The sequence below is a fragment of the Ctenopharyngodon idella genome, chromosome 10 (genome assembly GCF_019924925.1).
Source record: "Ctenopharyngodon idella isolate HZGC_01 chromosome 10, HZGC01, whole genome shotgun sequence".
Lineage (NCBI taxonomy): Eukaryota > Metazoa > Chordata > Actinopteri > Cypriniformes > Xenocyprididae > Ctenopharyngodon > Ctenopharyngodon idella.
The window spans coordinates 4,283,328-4,308,452 of record NC_067229.1 but is presented as its reverse complement, the minus strand read 5'-3'; the positions used below and the strand labels follow the sequence as shown (position 1 = coordinate 4,308,452).

Here is a 25,125-nt window from a genome sequence, read left to right as displayed (position 1 = left end):
AGCAAGCAAGCTTGTCCTGTCCACCCCACACTTAACTATTTCCCTTACAGCATGATGTCATGATGGATTTCATCGAACTGATTCTGTTCCAAATGTTTTCCAGGTAAAAAGGCCTATGCTTCTGAGAGACGTGTGCTGGAGAAATTATCTGATGATAATGTTTCAGTTTGTAAAACAAGAAAAAATAGATTTGAACTGGCTAATTGTTAAGAGAAAAATTGGAATTTATAGTGCCTAATCATCCACAAGGTGGATAAATAGTGAGAATGCAAATTAGATGATAAAACCCAAAATTGTGCAGGACAGAAAATGGGAAGTCATGGGTTCAAGCGCTGCTCATTGTATGGATAACAATGAAAGTATAAAAAGAAAAGAACCAGGACAGCCCTCAGCCCACATGAAATTTCCACAGGTCACACCTAAAAGGACAATCGGCCAGATAAGCAGATGAGTTAATACATGTTACTAACAAAGATACTTAAGGTTTGCATTCACAGCAACTCAGAAATAGTTCACTTCTCCACCAATAAGGACCAGTGGAGGGATGTGCGGTTGTGATCTTAGGGAAAAATCTTGCAATGATCAGCAAATTGGTTGGAGAGTGTGACACCTGGGTCCAAGCCTCTCATCTGAAACTACACCAACCAGCCTCAGCTACCCCGCACAGCATAAAGTGAGGGATCAAAGTTTAGCAGAAGAATCCATTTGTGTGATGATGTTTTTTGATGATTTTATTTGATTCATTTAAACTATAGGGCTGAGTATTGATTGAGGGACTAGGTACATTATTATAAAAATAATAAATAATCTAGGGACTATTATTGAAGAAACATGAGGGTTTTAAAATCCTAATGCACACATTACAACCATAGATGCTACAATTTTTAATTTTCAATAGTTGCAATAGTTGTTCTTTAAATAAGTGAGAATGTGTGATAAGTTTCTTTGCCAGACTAGGTCCGGATATAGACCCTTTTCACATTTAAACTTCTATAGCGGTAAATGAGAGACTACATTAAATACATATATTTTTGTTCCCATTTGCTCCAATAGCAAAAGAAAAACTCTGCAATAGTGTTTTCAGAACTAAATTTAAAAATTTAAAGAAAATGAGAGACTGATAACGGCAGTCAAAAGAGTCAAAAATGTCAATTTTTCCCAACATTTGACCATAGCCACTGTATAAGAAACACCCTCACAGCAGCGTTAACCAGTTTTTTTTTTGTAATTTGATGCAAAGGTAAAGTAATACTAAGTATAGTGTTATAAATGTGCATACATTTAAAAAATGGAAATATAAAAACTTTGCAAGATTTACGATGCTGATGACCATTAAACCGCAGTCATCAAAGTCTGTGAAAAAGCTAGGAATATTCTTGTTCAATCTGATTAAAGCTCACAGTACAATACATGGGCAAAAAGAAAATCTGACTAATCCTGTAAATCTGTGAAATATTGATTACAGAAAAGACAACCAGTGTTTATAGGAAATTTCTAAAGTTTTGAAATCATAATATGATTTGTAAGGGAAACGAATTTAATTTCTAGATTATTATTAGCTTTATAGCATAACTAGATTTCCAACATACAGATAAAGATTTTACTGTTTTAATTAAACTCAGAGAATGAATTAAAACAAGTTATGTACTGGGCACAAAGCTAAAACCTAGACCAAGAAGAATGTGACCCAAACATGTTAATCCACATGAATCTGAACAGTTTGGACATCCCGGCAAATGCTGAAACAGCAAAATTCTGAAAAGCTTTCTTAATTCACGATGTGGATAGAATTGATGATTTGGATCAGTGGATCCATTATGAACTATTCCGCTTTGGTGAAATTACCTAAATTGGCTCTGAGTTAGTTTAAAATAGAGGTAGCACATGTCATATTCATCAGCTGACTCTGGAAAATAGGGTTGTAGGGAGGTAGGTAAAAATATAATGCTATGTCAGCAGCTAAGGCTATTCTTATGACAAGAGCTGGGTTATACAGAGTTACTTTTGAAACAGTGCAAAATTAGACAAGAAAACATCTGATGTTGTAATTTTTTGTTAGTGTATGAGTTCCATTCTTCTTGCCATAATTAAAAGTAATGATTCAGAGTAGGATTGAGGGAAGAATTTGACATTCTGTATTTGATGCAAATTGATTCCTTTGCAGCAATATCAGCCTGTTAATTTCCAAATAGATCAATGTGACCCAAAATCCAGCAAAAACTGATACTAAAACTTAACTTAAGGGCTACTAAAGTAAAAAGGCAATGTATTATGTAATGTTTAGTTTTTTTTTTTTTTTTTTTTTACTAAGATAAAATTAGATTGTTGAAATATAGAATGTTCAGAAAATGGTATGTGTAAGTGGTAAAACTGGTGGTATTAAAGTGCAATTTAGCAGTGACTTATAATGGGATGATTCAGTAAAAAGCATGTAAATCATGGAAGCACAAAAAATTAATTTTGATCGTGTAAGAAACGATCAGAGGGGGGATACTGTGATGGAATTTTTTAATTAATCATAACTAACATTTCTTTTTCCTTGCATGAACAACATTTATATGCTTTTGAGACCTAAATGTCCTCAAACTTTGGGCCTAAGTCAGTGTGTGTCTGAATCATGTCCAAGAACAAGAAAAGTGGAAATGAAACTTAGGGACAGCTAGACAACTACCTAAATATAATAGCCATGATATTGAGTAACCACGAACTAATAAACACATGATTTGGGCAGATTTTGGTTTAACAAAAGGGTTTGACATATGACGAACCAATCATATTGTAGAATGCTTTGCCATGCTCCCATCCTATATAAACTGTTGTATTCTTTTTGCTGGTGGGATTCTCTGAGATTGATACGAGGTTCTCCGGCCGTGATTAAAGCATATTCTAAGGCATAGTCTGGAGTCTGTTTGGTTTTTAGGCTGCGCAGCAGACACTGTAGAGAATCTTACTTCCATACTCAAGTGATGGTGTTTAATGGAGCACTAAAGATCTTATTACCAGTTGATATGCTCAAACAGGCCGAGACGTCGTTGACTCAACCAGACATTGAAGTGGGCTTAGTAGAGTATAAACTTATTCATAGGTGTCTGGGACACCTGGGTGTCAGGGATGCCAGGTAAACTTAAGGTGCGTAGGGGAAAATCTACCACACCCTCTATGGCATGACTCTTTATTTTTGGAGGGAAAAATATTTCACCCCATTTTTTGGGAGCTTGAGGATCACTGATAATATGTCCATCATAAAAGGTGCCTCAGGGCAACACTAAGGGTACTAAAACACCAAGGTTTTCTATATATGTTTATTAAAGAAAACAAGCAATATATGCATTAGAAAAAGTTATTTTGATAAATATCAATCACAAATTATTCCAAACCATTCAAAAACATCAAGCAATCAAATAAATATGTGTGTGTGTAGATAACATTTGCCAGAAAACACTACTCATTTAGCCAGTTTATTAGCTGATAGACTCTGTGGCAGCATAATAATAATAATAATAAATATCAATTACACACATAATGCACATTCTTTGAGTTTTCAGAACTCGTAAACATAAAATTCATAGGAGGACTTGAATGCACCATATGGTTCTAATATGCATCCACACTTTAGTTGTCACAGTCACAGTCACAGTCACACTCAGTCACCAGCTCAGTCACTCTCTAGTTTCTTTTATCAATTTTCAAGGTTTGTTTCTCTGTTCCATGGCTCAAGCTAAATAGGCCAATAAGAGATTAATAACTACCATTATTCATTTAAATTATTCTAATGTCTAATTAAAACATCTACAAATGTATAAAACTGATCAGAGATCAGGTAAAACCATAGGGTAAAGCCCATAGACACTTGTTCAATAGTTCCCAGTGAACCCAGTGGGTCAATAAACCCATTTATCACCATATCTTTTTTGGAGACTCATGATCGTATATGAAATCATTGAATAGTTTCTGCTGCTGTTCTTCCAAATGTGTTCTTATTTTCAATTACAGCCTGTATCTAATGTTACAGACCTGTGTAGCTTGTCTTATTTGCATTTTCCAGACAGGTGATGTTTGTTTAGTGTGTTCTCTCTCTCTGTGTGCGTTTCAGGGTGGAGCCAGCAGATCCTGTCAGATACATGTGATGAATAGACTGAAAAAAAGACTCTTTGTCACTTGAGGCTTACGCTTCTCCAACACCAGGAGTTTTTGTCTTTTTTTTTTTTTTCTATTTCTGTGTTGTTTGCTAAATTCATTTATGTATTACCTTAATAAAATTCCACTTTTGGGTTGCTTTAATTTGCATGTGGCTTGTTTGCATGTTACGCTGCCCTGAGCCAGGTGGATTCTTTCTGTACCCACGTTCATTTTCTGAAGGCGGAATGTGGTGAAAATGAAGCTTCTATTTAATTTGCTTGCAGTGATCTTGTTTTTACTTGGCAAAGGTAAGACCTTTATTTGTTACAATCTCTCCTCTTCTTGCAACGATTTCTGTGAGGGTCTGATTATGTAGGATGAGTTATATTTCGCATCAGTGTGTGTGTGTGAGGGGAACACGGTCACATCACAGGGAAATGTACTGCCATGACAGTGCCAGACACCTGAAAATGGTGACACAGTGGATGATCCTTATCTGTATTTGCTGTACTCAAGCTGCAGTTCAGACAGTTAATAAGATGGTGTCTGTCCCGTGCTATGATTTATGATGGGCTGTATACTCCACTGTGATGTTGGGGGTAACGCATTACAAGTAACTTGAGTTATGTAATCAGATTACTTTTTCAAGTAACTAGTAAAGTGACGCATTAGTTTTTCAATTTATAATAAAATAAGCTACTTTTTTAAATAAGTAATGCTTTTTCACATTTAATGACTGACAGGCAGCTCTCCTGTCCCTGTGTTGAGAGAAATAAAGGTCAGAGGTGTTGTGTTCGCTGTGTGAACATGATGGTTATTGTAGTTCTAGACTAAATGTGAACGTGCATTTACTCATCTCACTTGCACGAAAACATTCAGTATTCCTCAAAATGAATAAAAACAGTGAAATTCAATCTCAAAGTTTTACACAAACCTGTAATAATTAACTATATTAAATTACACAAATATACTTCATGTATTAATCTCATTTTATTAACCAGTGTCTTTGCTGCTGACCTTCAATGATCTAACTCAACCATACTAATAAGCAAAAATTACTTTAGATTAGATTTAGAAATAAGAGTGTTGAACTTCCTTTTCCTGTGTCCTATTCTTCTTTAATCCAGAACACACAGCAAAATCCCCAGTGTTAAATTAACACCCAAAAGTGTACATATGAGTCCATCTTGCCGGGTGTTAAAAAGTAACACTGAAGCAGTGTTAAAGTTAATGAGATAATTGATTGATGATTGACAATCAGTAGTGACACCTGATGTTAATAAGCAGAATCACTGAAGAAACAAGAGAAAAATAATATATGAATTGTTATAACAATTCATATATTACTTAATCTATTAATCATATAGACTCTTTATTAGTTGCTGATGCACTAATCATTAATTAATGGTTTAGTTCTTCATGAGTCATACATTAACACATGATTATCTGTGCATTAGTTAAGCATGAGTTAATGCATATTAAAGCACCAGTATTGTAAAGTGTTACTAGATATTCTTATAGTACCATGACCTCTTATATATCAAAAGCTTAAGGAAAAGTTGATTTCTCGATTCATGACCCCTTTAAAGAACACAACAACTAATCAGGCACAATGGGGGGAATAGCAGTATTACATAAAACTTCTGCTGTTTGCTTGCAAGTGTTTTGAATCCAGGCAAATTCTTTATATATAAAAAAATTCACAGCGCTGTTGTATATTTTTGTTTGACTTGTGTTTCTTCTTCAGACGTGTCTGGTGTTGATACAGAACATGTGTCTGTGCCAGTGAAGGAGGGAGATTCAGTCACTCTAAACACTGGTGTTAAAACAAACCAACAAGAAGAGATTAAATGGTATTTGAATGACACTCGCATCGCTCAGATCAGGGGAGATCTCAGTAAGATCTGTACAGATGTTCAGTGTAATGAAGGTACTGAGAGATTCAGAGACAGACTGAAGCTGGATCATCAGACTGGATCTCTGACCATCACAAACATCACAAACACAGATGATGGAGTTTATGAACTGAAGATCATCAGCAGAAGCAGCAGCACTGACAAGACCTTCAATGTTACTGTCAGTGGTGAGTCATTAAATAAATGTTTAAATGCAATTTATATATGTTTAAAGTACATTTTAATGTGTTTCTAGGTTTTTATAGGCTACTGTATACAGAATCTTTACAAACTTGCTTTTCAGGTTCAGATTATCTCACTTCACAACAAGGGTCTTCAACAATTAATGTTTAATCACAAATGGTTTTGTTAAAAAATTCAAAATATGGGTAAAAACATCACAAAGTAAAATTTAATATAAGCACCCTGAAACAAAAGCAAGAGCACCCTCAGTTGATACTGTAATAATGTCATATTGATGAAACAGATTTGGCAAAGGCTCCATTGCGTATTTGAGTTTGCGCTCTAAAGAACATCTATTTACAGCATGCTTTTGTGGCGTTGAAAAATGTAGCCAATCACAGACATGTCTGTTGATCTCTTGAATGCAGTGGCCAATCAGAGATAGGCTATTTAAGTTAGAATCCAGTCACCGCTCAAAACAGAGTTTTTGTTCAGTGCTGAATTCTGGTCGTGAATCCTCTCATTATATAAATCTGCAGTTGAACTCAGAAAGAGCGGCTAATCGTGCGATCTCTGATCACCTTCTAACCTATTATTATCGGTTTAAATGAGGATTTAATATAAAATAAGTATGCAAAATATGTTTGTAAGCACAAATCATGCATAACTGTTTCTTTTCAGATCAGAAGTCAAGAAAAAATCTTCACAGCTCTTTCATTTTTTGTAGTTTATTTTTAGCACCTGTTGGTTTGTGTTTCAGATGTTCCTGCTGCTGAACTACATGAAATGGAGGAGGGAGAATCTGTCACTTTAGATACTGGTGTAATAAGAAAACCAAATGATGAGATGACGTGGTATTTTAATGAGATTCGCATTGCTGAGATCACTGGAGATCAGAGTAAGATCTGTACAGATGATCAGTGTGAAGAGAGATTCAGAGACAGACTGAAGCTGGATCATCGGACTGGATCTCTGACCATCACAAACACCAGAAACACAGACTCTGGAGAATATACACTACAGATCAACATCAACAACAGCAGCTTCAGCATCAGCACAGTGATGAGATTCAATGTTACTGTCACTGGTGAGTACAGAATTAAGTCAGTCAATGAGGAATTTTAGGCCAACCCAATAAGTGTTGTGTTGTGGACTGTTTTTTTTTTTTTTTTTTTTTTTTTAAAGAAGCTTTGAAACAATAACACTTTGACTAATGTTATTAACATGCAAAATGCATAGTTTTCCTGTAAATGCTGATATTCTGTGTTGATCTCACAGTGCTGATGCTGTTTTAGCTGCTGTGCCTAAAAAAACCCCACTGGATGTATCAGTTGAATCAGTATCATACAACTGATGATCAAAGTAGAAAGATGTATCAGTCAGAGACATTGGTAAATATTGGATGTATAATCATTCACTCTAATAATGATGACTGTCTTCTTCAGCTGTTCCAGGTTCAGGTCTGTCTTCAGGTGTTGTAGCAGGAATAAGTGTTGTTGTTCTGCTGGTTGCAGCTGCTGCTGTTGGTGTGATTTACCGTCGCCCCAAGAGTCATGCAGCAGTACCAAAGAATGTAAGTATTACATACAGCAGCTTTAATACAATATGACATTTACTGTGCACAGAAACCTGTAAAAGAACAGTGGTATGAGTACATTTTTATTACTATATAATTATAATTCTTAGTGTGGCATAAATGTACATTGTGAATAGACATCTATTTTTGTCCTTTATTTTAACACTACAGAAGCAGTGGCCAGTTGCATCAGCCACTTAGACTAGTCTTAAAAGTTAAGACTAATTTTTTTCTTTAAGACTGGTCCTAATTTTTAAAATCTGTTACATATGAAGGTAGATTGGTCTAATTGGAACTGGAAAATAACACTGATTACCCGTTAACTGCTAGTTGGTCAAACTAGTTCTTATAGTGACTAAGTTTATGCAACTGGCCCCAGATATTCACCGGTGAGGCCGTCAAAACAAGCAAAACACAAATAACTCCTCAAGAGACATAAAGTACACTTTTCAGAAAGCAAGTGTCTTAATAGAAAACACCAGTAAGCATTTTAGATGTGATACTGAAATCGCAGTACTTCAGGTTTGGTACAAAAGATGACGGTTCGATGCAGTTTAAGACACTGTGTTGAATACTTAGGGAAAGAAAACCACTGTACAAACAACAGGGAAAAAACATATATATTTGTGTGTTTGTGTGACTGAAACATCAATCCTTCTCATTACTTTTACCTTTTGTGTTTTTTTACAGGAAAATGGTTGATTGAAAAAAATGGTTGATGAAACTTGTGATAACTCACCACCTGATCCAAATTACATTCCTTTGAGGTAGATGGGAATGTGGCTTAAAATATGACTTTAAAAAACATTAACATTTAAAAAAAAATTGAATATTTAGTGCCAGATTTACTAACAGCTTGCACCAGCGCAAAACCTCTTTTGCCATTAAAAAAAGTACTGTCAGGATTTACTAAAGACACGCAGTGAAAAAATGTTGCTGAAAAAGAGTGGACACAAATTTCTGCACCTGACCTTATTGCATATGCATTTAAGTTCCCCCGTTCAGACGCTAAATTTATGGGACGAGAGTATTTAAATGAATCACGCAACACCATTTACTAAGTGTCAGGGAGTCAACTCAGTCACCACCGTCATCAATGACCACATTCACCAGATCACAATCACCGGATTACTGATTCCTCTCACCTGTCAGCAATCAGCACCAGCTCCATATATACTGCACTCCACCCGTTCACTCTACCTAGTTGTGTTTCTGGATTGTCTTACCTGCGCTACTCACCTGTGGTTCCCGTGCCGTCCTGGCTCTCCTTAGTCCCTGCTCTCCGCTGCTTCTGGACTTATTGTTTGCTGGATCACCTGGAAAGGAAACAAAGACTACATCAGTATCAGATAAGCTGTACCAAGACTTTCCTATACCAAACACACTTACCTGGACTGCTTTCTCTGCTGTGTTGATCAGTCGTCTGCTTTCAATAAACCTGCTGTTGTTTACATCACTTACCTCTGTGTTCCTCATCTATCTGCTGACACTAAGGTTTGTGCTAGTCAATTTACTGGTATTTGTGCCATTATTTAAAGCATGTCTTAAAGCAGACACTATTTTGCGCTGGTCTTAACAGATTGTGTTGGTCGTTATGGAAATGATCTGCTGCATCTGTGCTCTTTAATGTGCGCATAGTCAGTAAATCACCCGCAAAACTTCACACTCCCATTCGTGCTTTCATAGGATTAGAGCGATCTCACACTAATTTGCCCTGTTGGCCCTAAGCATTAAACAGTATATGCAAAAATTCAAGAAACAAAACACCAGGAATAGATCAGCAATAGATCAGTGAATGATTGATGTCTTTGAGTGTGTAGAGGTACAGGAACAGTGAGACATTAGCCATGTTTACATGTACACTTTTTTTTTTTTTTTTTTTTTGTCATTCCAAATGAAAGATTCGGTGGAGTGTTTACATGAGATGTTATCTAATCTGATATGGTGTTTACATATGCCGGCGCTTTCAATCGGAATGACTTTGTGACATGCGCACATTAGCCTATGTCCCGTTTGCCGCTGTGTATTCCTGTCAACATTGAGTTCAGTTATTTCTAATGCATGCTATTTTTATGTAAAGTGTTGCTCTTAATCAAGCAACAATTGTGAAATTTTTAGCATATTACTGCTGGATGGTAAGATGGTAAAAGCCTCTTAGAAGCATCTCAACACTACCCCTCCCTCCTCTGTAAAGCAGAAGCGTGTGGATGAAGGTCCGATTACAATTTCATTCGGTTTGGGCATTTTTATTCCGATTGAGGCGTTTATATGGAGCATTTTCATTCAGATTGGACTTTATAACCGATTACAATGCTCCATGTAAACGCACCTAGTGTCTGTTTCTTGTCATTTGCACTATAATGCTGATCTAGTTTGACATAAGTTATTTTGTTAGTAACACACAAATGTGTGTATAGTTGCTGAAACCGTGCACTTAAATTATAGTAAGTCTTCATCTATTTGGTAGATCACTGAAATGTGCAAAAATAAGTCACAGTGAAATTGTGGTGCTCAGTCTTCTTACCTCAATTTGTGAAGAAATCATCTGGGACATTGTTTTGACAGGTGCTGATTAGTTTTTTTTATTTTATTTTTATGTCTCTTTCTGTTCTACTGTGTTCAGGTGTGATTGTCGAATGTCATGGAATTATTTTGTTGTGTTTGTTGAATAGTTTGATTGAGATGATTCCTTCATTTAAAGGGATAGTTCACCTGAAAAAAATATAAAATTATTTAATTTTCTTTTTTGGGTGAACTACCCCTTTAAATACTCTTCTCAGTCATTCTAGTCTTCAGCTCTAGACTTGTGGTTTTCCTTGTTCCCATTTTTGGATATGTATTTCATGTTGTGCTGACTGTAAATATGTAAATAGCCTCAAAATATGTAAATAGCCTCAAAAGGTGTTACGTGAAGTTTATCTAAGTCAAGTAAATATTTACGAAAAGTGATTTAATTGTCAAAGCTATATGCTTAAAGCCTGTGCTAGAGATTTTAACAAAAAAAATCAATATGTGGTCATGACTAGTTTTTACTGAGGGGGCTTTTTGTAATAAGCTGTTTTAATAAAAAAAAATTGTGTTTCTCGCACTCTGACCAGAATGTTTTAAACATTGTCTTAAGTGAGAAAACCCAAAAAACACTATTTTCTCTTCTGAATCATGTTATATGATTAATATTGTTAAAAAACATGATTCACTCATAACAGCTGGTATCTGTGTATCTTGTGTGTGTGTGTTTTCAGAAATAAGGTAACTCAATCATTGAGTTATATATGGTTTTAACAATGGTGCACTAACGTTACTTTCACTGTTCAGTCCTCTGATGTATTGTGATGATCGTTGGGCGACTGTTTGTTTTTGCTGTCTGTCTCCATCTCTTTTGTTCTCTTTTCCTCTCTGCAGCTGCTCTGACAGCTGTTATTTGCATACACCTTTCCTCCCCCATTGGCTGGCTATCAACTAGCACTCCAATAAAAGCAGCCAAAGAGGCACAGCAAGCAGGTTTTTCCTCTCCATGTGGACTCATTCTCTCCTGTCCCAGACAGTTGGCCAGCTGTTGCTATAGTGATGAGAGAAACGAAGCTTTTCGAACTTTGAATCAATCGAGTCTCGAAACGCCGCACGCTGGTGACTCCTGCTGGTCAGAACTGTGTAAATGCAGCGAAAACTCAGCCTGAACCTACTTAAAAACACCTTTTGCAAACACATTGTAATCTATTGAATGCAATTAACCAATCGACTAATACCATTAAATATGAAGTGTCTCAATAATATGTAATATTTTATTAAATTGTATGGCTTGTTGATCGTTTTATGGAGAGTTTGGTTAATTAGACGAATAAGAGATTGTAAATGCAACTCTTACTTTTTCTAATACAAATGTGTCAGTAAATGTGCATATGTGTTTGTGACTGCACTCTGGAGAATGTATGTTTGTATTTACAACATGTTTTTGCATCTGCAGTATAGCCAATCACAGATATGTTTGTTGAGCTCTTGAATGCAATGACCAATCAGAGGAATTTAATTAAAAAAAAAAGTCAGTGGATTTTGACTTAAAGTGCTGAGTTCTGCACGCCAGCAAATCTTCTCATTAACAATGTCTAGATATATGGCAAGCTGTTTTAGCTTAATTTGTTCCCTGCCTTATTTGTCGTATTTGCATTTATACTAGGTAATAATACTTTGCTACAGTACTTAAAGGATTAGTTCACTTTCAAATTAAAATTTCCTGATAATTTCCTCACCCCCATGTCATCCAAGATGTCCATGTCCTTCCTCCTTCAGTCGAAAAGAAATGAAGGTTTTGATGAAAACATTCCAAGATTATTCTCCTTATAGTGGACTTCAATGGCCTCCAGACGGTTGAAGGTCAAAATTACAGTTTCAGTGCAGCTTCAAAGGGCTTTAAACGATACCAGACGAGGAATAAGGGTCTTATCTAGCGAAACGATCGGTCATTTTCTAAAAAAAAAAAAATAAAAATGTATATGCTTTATAAACAAAAATGATCGCTTTGCAAGTGCGCACTTCTGTACTCTTCAAAAAGCTTACGCTGTATGTCCTACGCCTTCCCTATTCAACTTACAGAATGAACGCGGCGCAGTTCCGTTTTTTCCGTAAGTTGAATAGGGAAGGCGTAGGATATACAGCGTAACCTTTTTGAAGAATAGGGAAATGTGCACTTGCAAGGTGATCATTTTTGTTTTTAAAGCTATATATTTTTTTTTTCTTTTTTTTTTTTTTTTCTTTTTTTTTAGAAAATGACCGATCGTTTTGCTAGATACGTGTCTGGAGGGGCTACACCTTTTAAGTTACTCACATTTTAGACACAATATTTCCAAAATTGTTCCACACAGCACTGTTTTGTGTTACTGAACAACACACAGGACAGTGTTTCCTTATTGAATGAATTTTTTTTTTAATGAATCGGTTGAACGTATGCTTCAGTGACTCACTCATTAAAACAGTCAAACATTTCATTCCTGAATGAATCAGCTGTTTGAATGAATCAGCTTTTTATATGTGGTTTAGCTGTTCATCCACACATAAACACAGTATCCGCTTACTGAAACTTAACTCTTTTGAAAACTCCTGCTAGGGTGAAGATTTTTTTAATCTCCAGTTGCAGTGTTGTCGTGCAGATGGTGAAACGTATTTGGTTACGAACGTAACCTCGGTTCCCTGAGATACGGAATGAGTACTGCATTTGCTGCCGTGCCATGGAGCTGTACAACTCAGTGTCATTGCTTCAGTCGATTGACCTGAAATCTCATGGCGAAATGCTTGCTCATATAGCCAGACACCCTGCCCATTTTGGCAGGTTTTGGCGCGCTGCATCGCCATAGACTTGCGCAGCTCCGCCGCGCCATCATTAGTTCAAAAAGTTTTCCAGTTTGAACCAATGGTCGTGCAGTATTGAAAAAGGCTTCGGTATCGAGGAAAAAGGAGTTTTTCCCCACACGCAGTATGAGTGAAGTATTGAAAGGGAACCAGAGATTTTGGCTTGTGATGTCGGAACCGGAAACCTTTTTTTTTTTCTGATTGGCCAAAATGGCTTTACGGTTAGGCCTGTATCGCCACCTGTTGGTTTGGCATGCTTTTGACAGCGCTTCATAGTGTGTTTTTGCATTGCCATGTGGTGTGTGATTTTAAAACTTAAAATACCTGTGGCTAGGGCTTAATCTCAGTGACTCACTCATTAACAGTGACTTGCTGCCACCTACTGGTGGCTTTGATTTCACATTTCAAGTTTTAAATCATTTCAAATATCAATATTCAATGTTTTATGTTTAAAACTTTAATTATTAACTTTAATTTAAACAGTATTTATGCATTTGTAACTGCTGGTTAAATGCATCTATACTTTTACTCAAGTGTGGATTTCAAGTACTTCATCCACCACTGCCTACAAACTAACATAACCACACCGTTCTTTCACATTCAGGATGTTTGTCCAGATCAAACTACATCTCTGACAGAATCAAACCACAGCAGGTTTCAGTTTGACTTCTGAACGTCAGTAAAACTGGTACTTTTAGACACGGTTTTAACTGTATTTTCCCATACTAGAGAACTGAATAAATAGACAACCATTTTAAAATCACTAAAGTGATTTTACCATGATATTTAGTTTTAATATGAACACATGGCACCAGGATGCACTATGGGAAGAAGGCAAGCCGGCGGAGGCAGTGTGATGCTTTGGGCAATGTTCTGCTGGGAAACCTTGGGTCCTGCCATCCATGTGGATGTTACTTTGACACGTTCCACCTACATAAGCATTGTAGCAGACCATGTACACACTTTCATGGAAACAGTAATCCCTGGTGGCTATATATATATATATATATATATATATATATATATATATATATATGTATATGTATATGTATATATGTGTGTGTGTGTGTTAGCACACACGCATGTGCATTACTCTGACTTGAGAGGATTCACATTAGTTCTGTTGTGTTTCTTTAGATCAGGGGCCTCTACCGTGTTGGTAGCTGAAGAAACTCAGAGTTACAGGATTAGTTTCGAGCTGACAAAACCAAACCACTCCAATCCGGCTTTGTTGGTATACCATGACGCAGATCATCAACTTTCTCTGTCAAATCAGGCTTTGATCCTGAGTTGATGAAGCTTGTGCACTTGAAAGTGTGACATCAGTAGTGAGCAACCAATAACATGCCTTGCAACATATGCCGAGTTCACACTGCACGATTTTCAGAGTTGTCAGATCACTGTTATTTTCACACTGTACGATTAGCATTCATAGCATTCATTCAGTCGCTGCTGTGTGCACATTGCACAATAGATCAGTGACAAGGGGTTAACATTGCATGACTTGACAATAGGAAGAATCGCCAGCAACTCTGTCTGGTGTACAAACTACATTTCACAACCAAACACATGCAAGAAGTGATAAGGAAATAACACAAGGTCAGACGTGAGATCAGTGTTCTCGCACGAGACTGGAATTATTATTAAAAATTTTATATTTTATTTTTTTTTATCAGGTGAACCCCATCATAAAACGCTAATTTTACCCTCCGAAACATGATTTTTACCGGGGACCCCCCTGAAAAGCGATTGGGCTAGTTTTGAATAGCAATTATGCAGGTTTTGCTGTGAAAACCTGCCAATCCTGATTCCATTATTAAGACAGCAAAATACAGTAAAGAGTATTGTTTACATGTAGCATGTCAATTATACTGTATAAGACTCTCCCGCTCTCTTTGCTTGTGTGCAAAGCAACCGTGAATCAGGCACCTTCACACTAGAGCAGGGGTCCTCAACTCTGGCCCTCAAGATCCACTTTCCTGCAGAGTTTAGCGCCAACCCTAATCAAACACACCTGAACAAGCGAAGCAAGGTCTTCAGGATTACTACAAAGTTGCAGGTAGGTGTTTTTAATCCAGGTTGGAGTTAATCTCTGCAGGAAAGTTGATCTTGAGGTCCGCTGTGCTACAGTTTACGGTGCTTCAAATGCACTTGTGCTTCACGTTTGCCTTCCTATACTTGTTTTTCACTCTGCACATGAGCTGCGAATGGGTTGCACACATATATACGACATCAACTAAGCCAGGGGTTCTCAACTCTGGTCCTCGAGATCCACTTTCCTGCAGAGTTTAGCTCCAACCTGGATTAAACACACCTACCTGCAACTTTGTAGAAATCCTGAAGACCTTGATAAGCTTGTTCAGTTGTGTTTAGTTCAGGGTTGGAGCTAAACTCTGCAGGAAAATGGATCTTGAGGGCCAGAGCTAAACTGGGCTTTATCGTTATTGCGAGAAGACTAATTCTTATCGTGGTGGGGAGAATTTTTACTGGTATATTGCAAAAGATAAGATATCATCCATCACTACTGCCATCTCACAGCTTATCTGAATCAAACCGAAACTTTCTGTGGTTGTGTTTTCTGTGAATGTGTGTTTATTTTCTAGGTGAAGGGGCTTCTTCCTGCTATGCTTTTAATGATTCTCACACTTAATGCCTTCGCAAAACTCCCAAAATACTGAATCCATCAAAAACAGTCGAATCATGTCAAGAGGTTAAACTAGATTCTTACCTGTCATGTGTGTTTGAGACCATTGACTGCTTAACACTTGAGTGCCAGCTGCAAGGCCACGCCCACACGCTCTTCTGATTGGCTGTGATTTTTTTTTTGATTGATTTTGTCATGTCTACAGTCAAGTCTGGTTTGCCTATTTTCAAAAAAAGTGGAGTGTTCCTTTAATCTAACCGTATCGCGGTTAGGATTTTCAAAGCTGCAATTTCTGCCAAAGGCCAAAAAGCCATGCTTTTTTAAATTCTGAATCTACATTAATTTGTCTGAAGGTAGCCTATAAGTGGTGAAAATGAAGCTGCTCTTTAATTTGCTCGTGGTACTTTTGTTTTTACTCGACGATGGTAAGAACCTCTTTCTACAGTTTTGCCAATTTCTGTGAGTGTAGGTGCTGTAGTGATGGTAGGATGATTAGGGTTAGTGTTCAGATTATTGTTAGTGTGACGACACCGTTACCACGGTCACATAATTCAATGAAACGCCTGTTGACGAAAAGAAAATCTTAATAATCAGGTCTTCTGACTAGTAATAAAAGTTGGTGCAGTCAGTTCAAGTTTATAGGCTATGTTTTGCATCAGTGCACAAACTGGTCGAATGTAGCTTGAATGTACTGATAAAAGCTTCTGCTTATAATGTAGCCGGAACACGTTATTTATGTGGGAGATTCTAACATTGGGTTAAAAATATTTTGTAGAAAACATGGGACTGTATTAATGCGGTCTTTAATGAGTCTTAATGCGGTGTAAAATAACACACTTTTCCTAAGTGTTTTTGTGGATAATATTCATCTATGTAATCTAATATAGGGAAAGGAATACAAATTTAAATCAGGATGCTGATCATTTAAGATCATTTATGAGATGTATTTTCAGGGAATGTGTGAATCAATGTGTGACATAGTTCTACTGTTTGTTTGCATGTGTTTTAAATCCAGGCATATTTCTCTACACAAAGTCTTCATGATATGTAGGGAAAACAATTACAGCACTACAGTATATTATTGTTTGGCTTATGTTTCTTCTTCAGGTGCATCTGGTGTGGATACATATGAAGTTTCAGTGAAAGAAAGAGATTCAGTCATTTTTCACACTGGTGTTAAAACAAACCAACAAGAAGTTATTAAATGGTATTTTAATGACATTCGCATCGCTCGGATCAGTGGAGATCTCAGTACGATCTGTACAGATGTTCGGTGTAATGAAGGTACTGAGAGATTCAGAGGCAGACTGAAGCTGGATCATCAGACTGGATCTCTGACCATCACAAACACCAGAAACACAGACTCTGGAGTTTATGAACTGAAGATCATCAGCAGAAGCAGCAGCACTGACAAGACCTTCAGTGTTACTGTCACTGGTGAGTCATTATATAAACTACATTTAAACATTTATTTATGTTTAAAATACATTGTTAATATGTTTCTTGATTTTATACAGTGACATATTGTACATTAATTCACATACAGAATACAGATCATCCTGGCAAGTTCAATTTGTAGAATCATCTCACTTTAAACCAAGGGTCTTCAACTGGGGTCTGCAAATAATGCTTGCTCACAAAGATTTATTTTGTAAAACATGGGTAAAATCATCACAAAGTCAAATTTAAATATAAGCACCATGAAAGCAAGAGCACCCTCAGTTTATGCTGTGATGATATAATCTCGGTGAAACCGATTTAGCAAAAGTTCTAGTTTTGAGTCTGCCTCCGGAATTTTACAGTTAAAGACCCAAAGACCAGATATGATAAATGCAGACCTGGAGTCAGAGTTTAAAAAAAATAAATTGAAGAAAATTTTACTGAATAGTTTGCAGTTTCATCAGCAGAAACCAGCTTCAAGTTTCGCAAGGAGTTCGCAGGCCGCTCTGCGTACATTCACATTTCCATAACAATTATACTCTAACAGAGTCAACTAACTACATCATTACTTAAGGTTAAATGATTCTGATTGGCTAAGAAAATTAGATAAACTTTAAAAATATCCACACATGGAGTGATAGACTGCTGCAGTTTTGTCGTCTGCTGCTTTAAACGCTGAAGCTCCTTAAAGCAGAATGGATTCTGATTGGCTGTCAATGTTTTCATTGTTCATCAGCTGGAAAAATCCTTATGAAAGTGATTCCAATGTTATTGTTTCTCTGTGCCGTTATCATTAGATTTGTGATTTGAACTCTGCTTTTTTATATTTAGAACAATTTTTAGAACTACATCTTCCTCATTATTGATACATGCCATCTGAGCAGTTTCTATTATTATCTGAGGATTAGATATAAAATAAGGATGTTATATGTGTTTAAAGACACAAACCAAAATGTTTCTTTTTACAAACCAAATTCCAAAAAAGTTGGGACACTGTACAAATTGTGAATAAAAAAGGAATGCAATGATGTGGAAGTATCAAATTTCAATATTTTATTCAGAATACAACATAGATGACATATCAAATGTTTAAACTGAGAAAATGTATCATTTTAAGGGAAAAATAAGTTGATTTTAAATTTCATGGCATCAACACATCTCAAAAAAGTTGGGACAAGGCCATGTTTACCACTGTGTGGCATCCCCTCTTCTTTTTATAACAGTCTGCAAACGTCTGGGGACTGAGGAGACAAGTTGCTCAAGTTTAGGAACAGGAATGTTGTCCCATTCTTGTCTAATACAGGCTTCTAGTTGCTCAACTGTCTTAGGTCTTCTTTGTCGCATCTTCCTCTTTATGATGCGCCAAATGTTTTCTATGGGTGAAAAATCTGGACTGCAGGCTGGCCATTTCAGTACCCAGATCCTTCTTCTATGCAGCCATGATGTTGTAATTGATGCAGTATGTGGTCTGGCATTGTCATGTTGGAAAATGCAAGGTCTTCCCTGAAAGAGACAACGTCTGGATGGGAGCATATGTTGTTCTAGAACTTGGATATACCTTTCAGCATTGATGGTGCCTTTCCAGATGTGTAAGCTGCCTATGCCACACGCACTCATGCAACCCCATACCATCAGAGATGCAGTCTTCTGAACTGAGCGCTGATAACAACTTGGGTTGTCCTTGTCCTCTTTAGTCCGGATGACATGGCGTCCCAGTTTTCCAAAAAGAACTTCAAATTTTGATTCGTCTGACCACAGAACAGTTTTCCACTTTGCCACAGTCCATTTTAAATGAGCCATGGCCCAGAGAAAACGCCTAAGCTTCTGGATCATGTTTAGATATGGCTTCTTTTTTGACCTATAGAGTTTTAGCTGGCAACGGCGAATGGCACGGTGGATTGTGTTCACCGACAATGTTTTCTGGAAGTATTCCTGAGCCCATGTTGTGATTTTCCATTACAGTAGCATTCCTGTATGTGATGCAGTGCCTTCTAAGGGCCCGATGCAAAGATCACAGGCATCCAGTATGGTTTTCCTGACGTGGTATTTTAATGAGACTCTCATCGCTGAAATCACTGGAGATCAGAGTAAGATCTGTACAGGTGTTCAGTATGATGAGAGATTCAGAGACAGATCTGGATCATCAGACTGGATCTCTGACCATCACAAACACCAGAAACACAGACTCTGGAGAATATCAACTACAGATCATCATCAACAACAGCAGCTTCAGCATCACTAGAGTGAAGAGATTCAATGTTACTGTCACTGGTGAGTACAGAATTCAGTCATTCAATGTGTTTTCCTTTGAGAAATTTTAAAAAACAGTTCAAAATTTTTTAAAAAGTTGTGGACCGTTAAAGTGAGCTTTGACTCGATCACACTTTGGCTGATGTTATTAACGTGAAAAATGCATAATAGTTTTCCTGTGAATGCTGATAATTCTTGTTGATCTCACAGTGCTGATGCTGTTTTCGCTGCTATTCCTAAAAAACCCACTGGATGTATCAGTTCAATTAAGATCATACAACTGATGATCAGAGTTGAAGATATTGGTAATTATTTGATGTAGTATAATTTAGTCTCCAATAATAATGACTGTCTGTCTGTTCCAGATTTGTGTCAGTCTTCAGGAGCAGTAATGTGTGTAATGTGTGTAAAGTTGTTGGTGTGATTTACTATCATCACACGATCCATACAGCAGTACCACAGAATGCAAGTATTACACACAACAGATTTAATGAGATTTACAGTGAAAAAGAGTCTTTAAAGGAATAGTTCACCCAAAAATTATTATTTTTTAAAAATTTTTTTTACAGGAGAATAACTTGTGATAACTCGCCATCTGATCTGAATTACATTCCTTTGAGGTAGATGGGACATCCTTAATTTTTAAACTCAGGCCGAGACTGCCAATAAAACAGAGTAATATCACTTATCATTTTGATAACTTCACTGAAAGGACTGAAAACTGAAGAGTTTATCAATGTGTTGCTAATGTATAAAGACATTAACCCTCATCAGAAAACACTTTCCACCAGCCATACTGGAAACAAAACCAGCCTTAACAAGCTTGGAAATTCACTGATTTGTTGGTTCAGCTGGTTAAACAGTATTTTTTGTATTGTTATTGTTATTTTTAGGGGCCAAGAATCTTCCTCCACTCTTGTGCCTATTGCAGCCCATATGGTAAACAATTGTGAAATTTGGCACATAGAAGGCAGTCCCAACATTAACCATGGCAAAGTTGGAATCTCTAACTAAAAACCCGCTAGTGCCACCGTTTATGTTAATAACTTTTGAACTGTAATGTGTACAATCAAAATTCTTTTTATTCTCTGATTCCTTGGCACATGCAGAGTCTACTGAATGCAAAATTTTACATTTTTGCAGGTCAAAATTTTCCACCATTTTTAACTTTCCAATAAACCTATTTATTTTAAGTCCTCTTAGACTGTATCGAATCAGATCAATTGCATTCCAATAAACCCAACCATTCTCGAAAACACACAGACAACTTCAATAAAGGGTATACCAAATTTAACATGAGGCTGTATCGCCTCAACGCTTTAGCATACATGCATTATTTCGGCGCGGTGCCACCTACTGGTCTGGAGATATAAAAAATGACTATTTTTGCTTATAACTTCTGAACATTTGCCTAAAAACATCAGTTAGATTTGGAACTGCATGCTGAGTCGAATGATACCAAACTTGCTTGGCCCCGACAATTGCTGCTAGCAGCTATATTTTATGCATGTAATTGGACGCATACGTGATACAGGCTGTGTTACTCTGGCATTAAACTTGAAAAAAAAACTTGATAAGAGTATTGTTACAGCAAAATTAACACAAAAATGTGTATATATTTGATCAGGGCTGTCCAATCCTGCTCCTGGGGCCCAAAGTCCTGCAAAGTTTAGCTCCTACCCCAATTAAACACACCTGAAGAAACTAATCAAGCTCTTACTAGAAACTCCCAGGCAGGTGTGTTGAGGCAAGTTGGAGTTAAACTCTGCAGGACAGCAGCTCTCCTGGACTGAGTTTGGACACCCCTGTACTTGACAAAACAATGCAATTAAATTATAGTAAGTCTTCATATATTTGGTATGCATCTTCATCTTCATTGTTGAAATGTGCAAAAATGAGTCACAGTGAAATCGAAACTTTCCTAAAGTTGTGAAGGAATCATCTGTGTCATTTAATATGTCCTGATTAGTTAATTTTATTGGTTTGCATTTGAGGAGGGAATGAAGATATGTTGTCATTTGTCTTCCATCTCGTGTCTCTTTCAGTTCTGCTGTGATTGTCGAGTGTAATAGTTATTTTTAAAACTCATGGAATTATTTTATTTTGAATTTGATGTTTGTCAAATATTATCACTTGATGGAGACATTGATTACCTTCACTTACATGTAAATACTCTGCTCGGCCATTTTAGCCTTCAGCTTGTTTCTTGTTCCTATTTTTGGATCTGTATTTCTTCTGGTGCTCATTGTAAATATGAGCATTAATAGAGCTGTATCATGTTTATTTATGTAAGGTAAATGTTTTAAGATAAGTGTCAAAGCTAATATATGCTAAAAGCCTGTACTAGAGATTTTAACTGGAATCAATAAGTGGACATGAATGGCATAGTTTTCCTAACACCATTTTTTTAATAAGCCGTTTTAGTACAACAAATATTGTTTCTTTTTACAGAATTATATTAAATTTTCCTTTCTGTATTCCAAAGCTTTACATCAGCTGAGAGAAAAAGTGCCTTGAAGTAAAACCCACATCAACCATTTGCTTTTCAGAAAAACAATGAAATGAACTTGTATGTTACAAATGTCTTTGTATGTTTATATGATAAATATTAAAACATATGATTAACTCATAATGACTGGAATCTCTGTCCCTCTAAAATTTGTTTGTGTTATCAGAAATAAGTAAGCCAATATTGGATCATTGACTTACAAATGTTCCAACACTGCACTACTTTCATTCGCAACTAAATTATGGTTGTTCAGTCCTCTCAACTAGCATCCTGCAGGTAGAAACCCAGCAATAAAAGCAGCGAAAAGAGCAAGCAGAGACCCGAAAGGTTTGCCTGTAAGTATTGGACATGGAGGCTTGCCTTTTAGTAACACTAATGTTTCTATAAGCGTTTGAAATATTGTATAGGTGATTATCTAAATAAGAGCTAGGTGCTATTGTGTGGTTAAAAGAAAAATCACTTTCCATTTAAAAAAAAAAAAATAAATAAATAAATAAATGCCTTAACGTTAAACCCTCATAAAATACTTTAATCTGATAAGTGCTATTAAATCACATCTGATTCTCTCATAACAGCTGTGTTTATTTGCCATTAAATAACTGACTGAACTAAGCTAACATTGAGTCTCGATTTGGTTTGAGCGATCATGTCTGTGTATGTTCTGAAATGTGATGCATTAAAGGTTGACCTTTTCATTTTTGGAGATGTGAATTCCTACTTGCCACACTAGGAGACTCTAAGCCTATTTATGAAATACCACAACCTGTCACAACCTGTAAAAAATGTATTAGAACAATTCTGTAAAACCACACTCTTTGAAGAAGATCCCACATTATGGTTTTTAGTAGGAACATTGACTTGTTTGGCAACTGCTTGCTTCTGTGGGAAATGACTCCCACTAGTGGTCAAATGATTATAGGCTTTTTTATTTCTGAGCCGTGTAACAATGGCATGGAGAAATTGCTGAGGAGAGGTGTGCTGTTTTCACGAAGAATCAGGTGAGAAGTCTCGCAGACGATCATTGAAGGAGGGACTTTAGACCAGAGTATCACAAAGACTGTGACTATCACAGACATGATGGCTCTTTAGACTAGCAAACAATCGCACACTAGCAGAGTTACTAAAAAGGTACCTACAAGAATCTAGAAACACTTTGAGAACACCGCACCTACCACGTATTTGCTAACTAGGCATATTAATTCATCAAAGTATTTTTTCCTACTGAAGTTAATAAGCCACAGTTTTTTTTTTATTATTTGTTTGATTAACACTTCATCCCAGCATTCCGTGTTTTGTTCCCTTACTTGTCATCATGAAGAGCGGGAACTGGAGGAGGAGCAGATATATCTCGAGCAGTCCTCTCATTTACCACTGTCAAGGGAACCTAAGGTGAGATTTTCTATCTGAAATGATCTTCAGCTCACACTCTAATTATATGGGTCAAAGACGAGACGTCTCCATTTTGGTGTCAGCATCAAATCAAATTTACAAAAGTCATTTTATAAAAAGAAAAAAAAAAAAACTTGTTAAATGCAAGTGAAGTGTTTACTTTAATATTTCAAATAACTTTGGTGAAAATAAAATCAACATATTGGGAAAATAATGTTCCAAAGTGTAAAATTGTCATTCATCTTTAAATAAGCATAAATAGGCCTACCAAGTTATATATATATATATATATATATATATATAATTGTCATTTTCAAATAAGTGTTGGCTGTGTTATATTAAAAGGACTATGTCTTATTATTATTTTTAAGTATTTAAATAACCAGGGGACTTTTGTCCTGAAACTGCAGTTTGTAAGAGATCTTTATCATTTTATCATATAAAAAACGGATAGTCATTCGACGGTCTGTGACATCATCAAATGGCACCCTGAAGACCTGCAGAAAAGTGAGTTCATTGCTCTTAAATATTTGATAGCCTACGCTGCCCTCCAAAAGTTTGGAAACACCCCTGGCAAAGTGTGGTTTTGGACGATATCAGCATAAATCCTTATCATTTTTTGGTGCAAATACATTAACTTGACATTATCATTGAAGACCAGCAATAATAATTTTCATTTTGATTACATAATAATGGCAATATATACATGTCAAAGTCAGACATGCCCCTTTGCCAGCTGTGATGCCTGGTTACTGGTTTAAACTTGGCCCAGGTTTGTAAAAGATTTTTGGGTCAGCACACCTTAATAGCTTCAACAATTGATTGCCAATTAAGTTTAGAATACAATGAACCAATTAGAACCCAGTTTAGGTCAGATCGCTGCTGGTGGATATTTTGATGAATCGAAAATTTAAGTTTTTTCTATGTATAAACTGTTTATGTAATAAAATATGTTTTCGTAGTTTGTGTTGTCCCTTATCAGTGCAAAATTATCACAAATTAAAAAGGATTCATGCCAATATTGTTCAAAACCCCACTTTTCTAGTGCGTTTCCAAACTTTTGGAGGGCAGTGTAAGTTGTAGCCTAAGTTACAAAAACACACATCATTAAGTGAAATGCCAAAAAAATATTGTTTATTGTTATATATATACGTTATATATATATATATATATATATATATATATATATATAGACGTGTTCTAATATTGTTATATATATATATATATATATATATATATATATATATATATATATATATATATATATAATATGTTATATATAACAACTATATTAGCGTCCACACCGATGAACGATAATAACACTGTTCATTCTAAGCATGTGCTGCAGTTTTGTCGTCTGCCACTTGCTGGGGCTCTTTAAAGAGGAATAGATTCTGATTGGCTGTCAGTGTTTTTATTGTTCATTAGCCGGGAAAAAAAACGTTCTGAAAGTATTTCCACGATATTGTTTCTCTGTGCTGTTATCGCTATAGTTTTGGTGTGGACTCTGCTATTCTTTTATATTTAGAATTATTTTTTTTAAAATGTATATCTTTATCATTACAGTTATCATACTTGGTGTGAACAGGCCTTTATCAAGAAAAAGAGAAACAAATTCAGGATTGCTATTGTCAGAATAATAGATTGGTCAATATTTCTGAACAGAGAGTTCCCCAGCACTACGGTACGTCACATTGAGGGGATTCTCCACCCAAAATACTCATCTGATAACATCATTTATGTTGGCAAACAAAAAGTATTCATAAATATATCCGCA

General features: G+C 36.2%; 3 protein-coding genes across 3 annotated transcripts in view; 2 read left to right on the top strand and 1 right to left on the bottom strand.

Moving 5' to 3' along the window:
* Positions 1–25,125, bottom strand: part of LOC127519828 (SLAM family member 9-like) — a 125,983-nt gene that overhangs the window by 10,787 nt on the left and 90,071 nt on the right.
* The window catches only part of LOC127519777 (carcinoembryonic antigen-related cell adhesion molecule 1-like), a 220,092-nt gene that overhangs the window by 115,709 nt on the left and 79,258 nt on the right, over positions 1–25,125 (top strand). Inside the window, exons 4-6 of one of the 2 annotated variants that reach the window (XM_051907339.1) lie at positions 6,060–6,202; positions 6,958–7,284; positions 7,643–7,837. The exons of the other annotated variant lie outside the window; for it this stretch is intronic. Of the exons in view, the coding sequence (XP_051763299.1) occupies positions 6,060–6,202; positions 6,958–7,284; positions 7,643–7,806 (634 nt within the window). The 3' untranslated portion in view covers positions 7,807–7,837. Of the gene's footprint in view, positions 1–6,059; positions 6,203–6,957; positions 7,285–7,642; positions 7,838–25,125 lie in introns of those variants that run through there. 2 annotated transcript variants of the gene reach the window in all.
* Positions 1–25,125, top strand: part of LOC127520214 (uncharacterized) — a 253,678-nt gene that overhangs the window by 184,889 nt on the left and 43,664 nt on the right. The gene's annotated exons all lie outside the window — the stretch shown is intronic.